At 40.9% G+C, this 10,264-nt stretch overlaps 1 protein-coding gene across 4 annotated transcripts in view; it reads right to left on the bottom strand.

The window, feature by feature from the left end:
- Positions 1 to 373: 373 nt before the first annotated feature.
- Positions 374 to 10,264, bottom strand: part of NSMAF (neutral sphingomyelinase activation associated factor) — a 72,138-nt gene continuing 62,247 nt past the window's right edge. For 3 of the 4 annotated variants that reach the window (XM_049854451.1, XM_049854453.1, XM_049854452.1), the window contains 7 exons: positions 7,793 to 7,860; positions 5,608 to 5,675; positions 5,057 to 5,180; positions 3,396 to 3,479; positions 2,767 to 2,917; positions 2,245 to 2,347; positions 933 to 2,135 (listed from right to left, as the gene is read on the bottom strand). In XM_049854451.1, coding sequence (XP_049710408.1) covers positions 1,805 to 2,135; positions 2,245 to 2,347; positions 2,767 to 2,917; positions 3,396 to 3,479; positions 5,057 to 5,180; positions 5,608 to 5,675; positions 7,793 to 7,860 — 929 coding nt within the window. In that variant the 3' untranslated portion in view covers positions 933 to 1,804. Of the gene's footprint in view, positions 2,136 to 2,244; positions 2,348 to 2,766; positions 2,918 to 3,395; positions 3,480 to 5,056; positions 5,181 to 5,607; positions 5,676 to 7,792; positions 7,861 to 10,264 lie in introns of all 4 variants that reach the window. The other variant, XM_049854454.1, reaches the window with a different exon arrangement.

Raw genomic sequence — 10,264 nt, 5'->3', positions numbered from 1 at the left:
AAACTACTGCCCTGGCGTGACTCGAGTTCTTTCCCTTATGCCATACTACCTACCCGATACTTAGGAACATACAGTGTTTTTAAAGTGTATGGAAAAATTAAATCCCATAACTGCTGTGGTTCAGATGTTGACTTTAAGAGGATATCAGAACTCTTGCTTTATAGCTGAGCTTGTCTAATTTAAAAAGGCAAAACACAGCATTTCCCAGTTTAATTATCTACTCTGCTATCTAGATTTGGGTGTGAAGATAGTTCTAAAAGTCTGAGAACTACATTAGTGTCACTAAGTAGGATTTTCTAGAACAGATCAATACTGTGAATCTTAGAAGCTACTAGTCTTTGTAGTAAGTCATTCAGGTAAGAAAATGAAAACTGCTTTTATTACATAAAAATAATTTTAATATCGTAGAAAAGATGAACATTTAATAGCTATAATGAAATACAAACCACTCCTATACACAGTAAACTTAGAATCTGGGTACAGCAGGTTATAGAAAGTAGCCATTCCTTGAAAACACACCCAAAACCCATGGGTAGCAATTATGGTAGATCAGGAAGACAAACAGAGTGGCTCGACTGGCAAACAGAGCTGCACACGCTCCTGGGAAAGTCTAAACCGTCCAGTGCTTTGTGATGGTTTCCCCAGTTTAGCCTCTCTGAGCTGTTGTCACTCAGAGCATCCTGCTGGGGCGACCGTCTGCCTTACAACCCATGTCATGTTTTCTCCCAAATACTGCTGTATCTTTATCCGCCTCAGAAGATGGCAACTAATGACTTCAGTGAAGTCATGATTTTAGAAAGTTTAAAACCACAAATTTTCCATGCGGTAAAACTTCTGACGACCGTCATTGCATGTTCACCGGTTCATTTAAAAGTTTGGTTTAAAAAGACATTAAATGGAATTCAGCTTATCCAGGAGAGGAAAAGGCACTTAATACTGCAGTTTCCAGAACATAAGCTGTCTGTCGTCCCCTCCCGTGATGATGCTGCTGCACTGCTCGTTCATCCATATACAGGTCACAGCACCTGAGAGAAAAACACATCGCTTCAGCAGTAAGGTGACCAGAGAGCCAGCCCCCAAAGACGTAGCTTCCAATTCATTTACCCAAAAAGTGAAGTCCCACCTCGTCTGGTTCTCGTCCTATAATAAAATCTTTGTATAAAAAAATAATAGCTATAAAGAACTTGTGAGGAAGGAATAAGAAACCATTTAAGTATACATCTAAAGCCGAAACAGCTGGGAATTATGGGTCCAGAACAGAATGCAAACACATCCCCTGACAACACGCGTGTGATACGGGGAAGTCAGGAGGCAGAAGGGCAACCGGCCACAGCATGCGGGTTCACCTTACTTTTCCACTGGAAGGGGTCAAATGTTATTGACGAAAAAAGGCACAGATACGTAATTTTTTAAGGTATAACGTAAAGAAATAATATAACCATCCAAAGCAGAGTGATACAGGAAAGGGAATAAAAGTGGGAAGTCAACAGGTACCGGAGAATACTAGGAGAATTAAAACGAAATCTTCCAAATGATGGAGAGCAAAGCATGTAATGTCAGCAAACACGATACAGTGACTCTTAGGAGACACCACTCAGTGTGAAAAGCAAGGGCAGAACAATTGTGTTATACTTTATATATTCTACACACCCCCCCTCCGCAGTAAGAGGACACACACATAGGACAGACGCATGAACTAAACATCCTGGAAGGTAGAAGGCAGGTCGGGGGACGACTGACTAATTTACTAATTTTGATTTGTTTTTGTTTTAACTATATCCATGTATTATCTTTTTTTTTTTTTTTAAATACTGTTACAACTTTTACTATGGTTTTTAATCCTCCATCTGGAAGTTAATGTAAAGACTTCCTTTTGGGAGTCAAATGTCTGTCTACATAAGTCCTGCTTCACTGCAGTGCTGATCACCTTGGCTGCCCCAACGCTGACACCGAGGAGAGAACATGGGCCTGCGATGATGTTACCTGACGGAAGAGGGAGGTTGAGACAAATGCCTAATTGCTTACCTGTGTGGCCCTGAATCCTCTCACTGAGTTTTGCTCCAAGGAGGTCCCAAACAAGCAGTTCACCAGACTGACTTCCGGATAAAACTGAATTTCCATCCCAGATAAAGCACCTGCAAGACCGATTCAGAAATAATCCTTTCACCATGAAGAAAGAGGGGCACAGCATCGGCCACACGAGCATATCTATAAACGTCTGCAGGGGGACTCAAGGCAATGTACCTCTGCGGCTCTTCTGAAGGCAGGGACGAGATGAGCATCCCAGTCTGCACGTCTATGACGTTAAGGCGACCGTCTTCTCCTGTGCTGAGGACATGACGGCTGTCTAACATGGAAAACACGCACAATACAGGCAAGAGCTTTGGGAAGCTGTTTTCAGTTATTCTGAGATTTTATTTCTAAACCCAATGGCTTAATCTCCACTTGCACTGTCCTTGAGCTCCTTGTACTAAACCAGTGACTTGACATGCTTCTGTTTCCAAGACACGGGGATGGCACTTTGGTATGCATTCAGCTACATCTTATAAATTTCTCTAGTGAGTTAGGAATGATATCCACTAATGCTTTTCTGCTAGGTACAAATGCCACAAGTACAATGTGTTTTGGGAACGAAGCACCTTCAGCTACAGGCAAAATGTCTTTAATCAGCAAACAGTGGTTTTCTTTTTAAATTTGTATTGTTTACTTCAAAACAACATTTCCAATTCACCCGGTATCATTTGCATTAAAATGGCTACTACATACCTGGGCTAAAAGCAGCATCACACACAGTCCCTGAATGGCACGGTATCTGGTGCAACATGGTGGCAGCAGTGAGGTCCCAAATACTCACTGTGCCTTCTTTGGTGCCTGAAACCAACAGTGTGCTCGCAGCATTTAAACTGATTGTATCTACCTAAGGAAGAAAGCACACTGATGAGTGCTCTATTCAGAAATACAGTCATTAGCTATGTTGCTGTTACGTGCTGGCGAGTCAGCTCCAGCAGCAGGGTGGGTCAGTGTCCCCATCTACTGATGGGCTTCATCCTGGACAGATGGTCCCTCCTACCTTCCATGTCAGAAAACATGAAAGATGACGCATCACATCTTGGTGCCTCAATAGTTTGAGGGTACTCAAATATTCGATGTCATACTTAGAAACTGGTATGTTGGAAATCTAGCTGGATGGTAGCTAATTATCAGGGAAATGCAGAAAGAAGCAAATTGGAGAAAAAAGAACCAGACTTAGAAATCTAAGGAGCCAACTCAAAGAACTGAGATTTAGTTTATATCTCCTTCAATAATCAAAACAAAGCGAAAGATGAAGGAATATATACACACAAGCAAAACCAAGCAACCCCCATCCGCCCCACCCGGCCTTTGCCCATACTTACACCGACATCATGCTCCAGTTCAGCAAGCAGATGAAAGCGCTGTCTTCTGGTGCTGGGTGTCTCTGCAGGAACGGCAGACCATACCTAGGATGGACATATTGCAGGTCTGTCTGCTTTCTAAAACCTTTTCATGAATTTTTATAACAGTGGTCTCATACAGTATTTGTCCATTTGTGGTTGACTTATGTCATTCAGCATAATGCCCTCTAGCTTCAACCATGTTGTGAGATGTTTAGCAGATTAACATAAAAGCATTGGCCAACTTCCATCTAACATAGTTGTTCATCAAATTAAACTGAATAATGCTCCCAGCACCTTCTCCACAATGCTTGGGCTTGTGCTCACCTAGAGTTGACTGCTCATACCCAAATCTGTTTGAATCGGTTGCACTTCCTATTATAAATTCCGTGATTTACATATTGTGTGAATTAAGGACATACAGAAACCCTGGTGGCATAGTGGTTGAGTTCAACTGCTAACCAAAAGGTCGGCAGTTTGAATCCACCAGGCACTCCTCGGAAACCCTATAGGGCAGTTCTACTCTGTCCTATAGGGTTGCTATGAGTCAGTATAGACTCCACGGCAATGGGTTTGGGTTTTTTTTTTTTTTTTTGGTTTTAAGGAAATGTGGGTACAAAAGTGTGGTACCAAAAAAAAAAAAAACCATTGCTGTCGAGTTGATCCCAACTCATAGTGACCCTATAGGGCAGAGTAGAACTGCCCCATAAAGTTTCCAAGGACTGCCCGGTGGATTTGAACTGCCAACCCTTTGGTTAGCAGCCGTAGCACCACCAAGGTTTCCAAAAGTGTGGTAGTCTCTATTAATGCTTTAAGAAGACTCAAAAAGGCAAGTCACACAAAAAAAAATTAGGTAAAGGCCAAAAAAACTCTGCGAGAATTTTGGCCGAGGGGAAGATTCTGAAATACTCCTACTAAAGAATTCTAAGGATTTAAGGTTCTTGCTTTCTTTTATATAAATGAAAACTGAAAACCAAAGATGATGAATATGGTGTGGTTTATGCAAGAAGTTATGCAAAATTCCAAACAAAAGACTGACCAAGGTACTATATCAAAAGAAAGGTGAATGAATATACATGCATGTTAAAATTAAATACCTGGTAAGTATTTTTAACAGTTCCTCACTTTAAGGTGTAATTTTCTGATGAACTGACCAACTACTAGTCCCAATCACAACAGATAAAGACGGGGTTTTACTGTACATTTCTTTACAACTCAGCTATCACATGAATACTAGATAATTCAGCTCCCAGCTGAACACACGGCACAAAATTCGTGGTAACTTCCTATTGTATCAAGAAGTGCATAAATTAACAAAGACACAAACAATAACATTTAATATCCTTACACAGCACTCGGAGCCCTGGTGCCACAGTGGTTAAGAGTTCAGCTGCTAACCAAAAGGTCGGCAGTTTGAATCCACCAGCCACTCCCTGGAAACCCTATGGGGCAGTTCTACAGGGTCACTATGAGTCAGGATCAACTCAACAGCAATGGGTTTGGTTTTTTTTGCGGGGGGGGGGGGGGGGTTATATATCACTGACACTGTGAAAAATAGTGAAATGATTGAACACATTAACAGGTTGGGGAATGGTTTACAGTATTTCTATTATCTAAACATTCGAAGTTAAAAATTTACCAACCTTCACTGTAGAGTCCCATGATGCAGAATACAGCCTGTTGTCATGCCAACAGATCTTACTCACAGCATCATCATGTCCCATTAATGTATCCTGGTGTCTTCCAAATGCTATGGAATAAAAATAGCTACAATAAAAGACAGTGAGAACTATTAGAACAGGAGTCAAGCCTAACTGTAAGACATGATCAAGAAACATGACACTGTTTAGTTCTGGAGTTATTAAGACCCACTAGACTTAGAAAGTACTTATTCTCATGTGATTAAACCAAAGTATTCGAATTTGAATTTAAAACTAGAACTTTCCAGATTTTGGCTTATCTGTGCTTTCACTTCAATTTAAAACTTAGAGAAAATTAGAGTCCAATTGAAGAAATTATTAGGTTCAAAGAATCCAATGCCAATCTAATGGTAACAATGCTCATATTAATGTTTGTTTCCTTTAGAAAACAACCCAGTATCCAGCCAGTGGAAGACTGTCCTTGAATGCCAGGTACCCACAAAGGTAGCTCCAATGCCTGTGGACTGACGAAGGAGCATCTCACAGATACGTACACGTTATTATCCCACGAAGAACTTATGACAGTGGCATCTCCTGGTAACAGCAAACAAGATGACAGAGCCTGAAACACAAATAAGTCAACATTAATAACTTACAATAATTAATAAATCCCTAATATGGTAAAACGATCTCATAAGCTTCTAAAAAAATCAATGCTCAAATTCTCTTTATATTGGCTTTCCTCATATTTATCTGGGTTTTCTCAGCTGGCTAAATTCCAGGTGCCAGTCCGTCCTGACGACCACTGCAGTGAGCAGGGCCAGGGCTCATGTGGACAGCTTGCTTCAGTGCCCCCGCGACTGACCCTGGCTGCCTGTTCTCAACAGACCTGCTGTTGAACCTGAGCACCATGAAACAAAATGAAGCTGAGACACTGAGCAGTTTATTTCCACATTAGAGACTGTGACGGGGGCAACTGAAGACACAGAATCATAACTGATGCTGGCTGCTTGTCCTGAGATGGATAGCTGTCAAGACTTCCTTAGTGTTTCTCATTAGAGCTGCTTTTAAATCCATGTGACATTAGACGCAAAGAACAGGAATCTAGGAATCAGGATCCTCAGGTTTTTTTCCAGAGACCATTGTGGACTTATTCCTCTAATGCCCGTTGGTGAATGGCCCCATTTTCCCATGGCAATACTGTAAAAGCTGTGTTGGAATTGGATACTGTGGTGTGAGGATGGGGTGAAAATGGGATTTGGATTTTTTCTAATCAGTTTTAGAGATTGTTTTACTAAAGACATCTGGCATTTGTGAAACTGATTCTCTTACATGGGGGTCCCAAAGATTGCAAAGAATGTCAAAGTACGTCAAGTTTATTACCCATCTAGCCCAGTGACTCTCAGGGGCTCTGGACGGTCCTAACTACCCTGGGTGGATGAGTTTTACCAACACTGCCATGGGCTCTGGATGGTCCTAACTACCCTGGGTGGATGGGTTCTATCAAAACTGCCATGGGCTCTGGACGGCCCTAACTACCCTGGGTGTGTGAGTTCTACCAACACTGCCATGGGCTCTGGACGGTCCTAACTACGCTGGGTGGATGAGTTCTACCAACACTGCCGTGGGCTCTGGATGGCCCTAACTACCCTGGGTGGATGAGTTCTACCAACACTGCCATGGGCTCTGGACGGTCCTAACTACCCTGGGTGGATGAGTTCTACCAACACTGCCATGGGCTCTGGACGGCCCTAACTACCCTGGATGGATGGGTTCTATCAACACTGCCATGGGCTCTGGACGGTCCTAACTACCCTCGGTGGATGGGTTCTATCAAAACTGCCATGGGCTCTGGACGGCCCTAACTACCCTGGGTGTGTGAGTTCTACCAACACTGCCATGGGCTCTGGACGGCCTTAACTACCCTGGGTGGATGGGTTCTATCAAAACTGCCATGGGCTCTGGACAGCCCTAACTACCCTGGGTGGATGGGTTCTATCAACACTGCCATGGGCTCTGGACGGTCCTAACTACCCTGGGTGGATGAATTCTATCAACACCATGGAGTAAATCTTTGGCGGCGGGGGTTGGGGGAATAATTCTTAGGAATGAAAATATCCTCTCTGGGTTACAAAATTACATGAGTAAGGAAAGCTTCCAAAATTCTTTAAGTCATTTCAAAATCTTTTGGATGATTTACATTACCAATGTCTTTTTTCAGAAGAGTTGGTTTGCTAGTATCAGGTATACTGACCCTATAGGGCAGGGCAGAGCTGCCCCATAGGGTTTCCCAGGTTGTACTCTTTACAGGAGCAGATCACCAGGTCTTTTCTGCACCAGAGCCACTGGTGGATTTGAACCACCAACCTTCTGGGTAACAGCTGAGACTTTAACCATTGGCCACCAGGACCAACTCAGAAATGTATGCATTATTTAGTAGAACATAAACATCTGGTCTGACAGTTCAAAAAAGGAAAGATTTATCAAGGAGAATTTTACTGGGCAGCTCTTCAAATTGTTTAGGCTAAAAATGAAATCACAATAGATGAGAAAGGGGCAATCTGAAAAAATAATTAAACTGAATTCAGAAGTCATCTAAGTAAGGTAGTCTGTAGATACCACACAGAAATAAACTCAAAATAATTGTTGGGAGAAATATCATTACATGCATATGTACGTATAAAACAAACTATTACATGAATATCTATAATAACATTGGTAAGATTAAAACGAACTCACCATATTCGAAAATGATATACTTCGTTGTAGCATTTTAGATTCTTTAGAAAACATCTTCAAGGTGGAATCTAATTTAATAATGGGAAAGCAAACATAAGATTTCCTAAGCATCACATATGACAAGAGAACAGCTCTCCTTCCTGTTCCTGTGGCCAATGGACAGCACAGTCCCAGGAGAACTTGAGAACAAGCTGGCTCACTGATCTCAGGCCTCAGCCAACATCAGCCCAGTGTCAACATTGTGTCATGCTGACATTTTAGCATGAGTGAAGGCAGAGTTAAGCCTAATAACTCATATAAACTAAAAGTTAAAGAATGAAATAGCAATTTTAATATTAACTATAATAACGAAAGCAAAAAAAAAAAAAGATTTTGGCAATTTAAATTTTCCTTCTAATGAATAGCATGATTATGGTATAATACTGTTGTACTGAATTAGCATTTACAGAAGAGAACTGCTAGCTTTCTAAATAATAATAAAATACAGATTAAAAGGTCTAAATTCTTAATTTCTTTGGCTCTCAGAAGCTTTAAGTGTACCAGAACCTCTTAAAAACCATGATTCACAAATTACAATACTCTAATATGCTTCAAATGCCTCATATCTGAAGTTTGTAACATTTCCCAAACTGTAAACATATAACAATAAATTTAAGAATGAGCTTTTCAAATAATTTTTTTTGTTTACTACAACTTACTATTTCAATCTCATTTTAGCAAAACCAACACACGGTAGCCTTAGAATCTATAAACATGAGCCTAAATAAAGACATTCTCTGGCATTACCCTGAAAACAAAAGACAACCAAGCACTCTATGCCCTCAACTTTTGTCTGAGGAGTATTAATGCTGATATTCTCCCCAACCTTGCTTTTGATTCTTAAGAATGCCCTTTCCATTAGGCAATTCTGACTATTTGGTTCAATGTCTGATTTTCTCATTAATTTGGGGCATCCTGATCATAGTGCAGAAGGCCGTGAGACAGACACAAGTGTGTCAAGATACTCTTCTCAAGACCAAATGTTCCCTCCCTGTTGTCGTCAGCTCCAATTCATGGCAACCTTACGTATAATAGAACGACCACCGTCCAGTCCTGTGCCATCTTCGTGATCACTGGTATATGTCTGAATCCACTGTTGAGGTTATTGTGTCAGTCCACCTCATTGAGGGTTCCCCCTGTTTCTGCATAAGGAGCCCTGGTGGTACAGTGGTTAAGCACTCAGCTGCTAGCTGAATGGTCAACAGTTCAAACTCACTAGCCGTACCATGTGAGAAAGATGTGGCCGTCTGCTTCAGTCAAGATTACAGTCTTGGGAACCCCATGGGGCAGTTCTACTCTGTCCTATAGGATTGCTATAAGTTGGAATTGATTCAATGGCAACAGATTTAGTTTTCATTTTGTTATTTCTATGGGGGACCCTTTTCAACCATGATGTCCTTTTCTAACAGTTCATCTTTCCAAAGTAAGCAAGCCCAAGTCTTACCATCCCTGCCTCTAAGGAGAATTCTGACTATTTCTTCTAATACTGATTTGTTCATTCTTTTGGTAGGCCACAGTATGTTCAATATTCTTTGCCAAGAACACAATTCAAATTCTTCAATTTGTCTTGTTTTCCTTTTTCACTGCCTAGCTTTTGTATGCATATGAGGTGATTGAAAAGATCATGGCTTGAGTCAGGTAATAATGTCCAACAATATTGTAAAAGCAAATCTAATAGGTAGCAGGTCCCCGTGAAGGCCTACATACCTACACATATACGGAACATTTGAGGAAGAAATGTAACTTTGGGGTGACAATAGCAATAGACCTAAGGCAGTGGTATAAATTACTAAAATTTAAAAGTGAGAAGAAACAAGCTTTTGACTTTAAAAAAAAAAAATCTCTCCCCTTTATTTGGCAGATCCACAAAGAAGCAATGTAATGCTTAGTAAGCCTCTGGGTTTTGAAACCTTGATGCTCATAAAACTCATGATTTACAAGGCCATACAAGTACAATGAGCTGAGGACTGAACAAACCACATCAGACAAATCCATTTTAGAACACAAGTTTTGCTTAAAATTGAAACGTTTCGTCCTGTGTTATAATATTGGCAAACTCAGAAGGCAGAAATCCTGGCAAGGCAAGGGACTGCTTACTTCTATTAGAAGCATAATATGGGTAACCCCAGCTGGCCCACTGGTGTACACACTGCATGTTAAGTTCTTTTTGTTTAACTATACAATCGTTTTTCTACGCTTTGTGGAAAACTCTGTTTTATGAAATCTGAGGTAGTATTTGCAGGAAAAAGATACGAAGTGTTATAGAGAATAAGCCACGATAATGGCAACTTTGAGTAGTAACTGATTTAGCAGGGAGTGACTAGTTGGATAGCACCATTTCTTACCTTAATGAATGAAAACAGCATTTCCTACAATAAAGACTAAAGAACTACCAACCTCATTAAAAAATAGGCAGCTACTAGCTTTATCAAA

The sequence above is a fragment of the Elephas maximus genome, chromosome 15 (assembly GCF_024166365.1).
Source record: "Elephas maximus indicus isolate mEleMax1 chromosome 15, mEleMax1 primary haplotype, whole genome shotgun sequence".
Taxonomy (NCBI): Eukaryota; Metazoa; Chordata; class Mammalia; order Proboscidea; family Elephantidae; genus Elephas; species Elephas maximus.
Note: the sequence above shows the minus strand (reverse complement) of the source record. Positions and strands in the feature narration are given on the sequence as shown.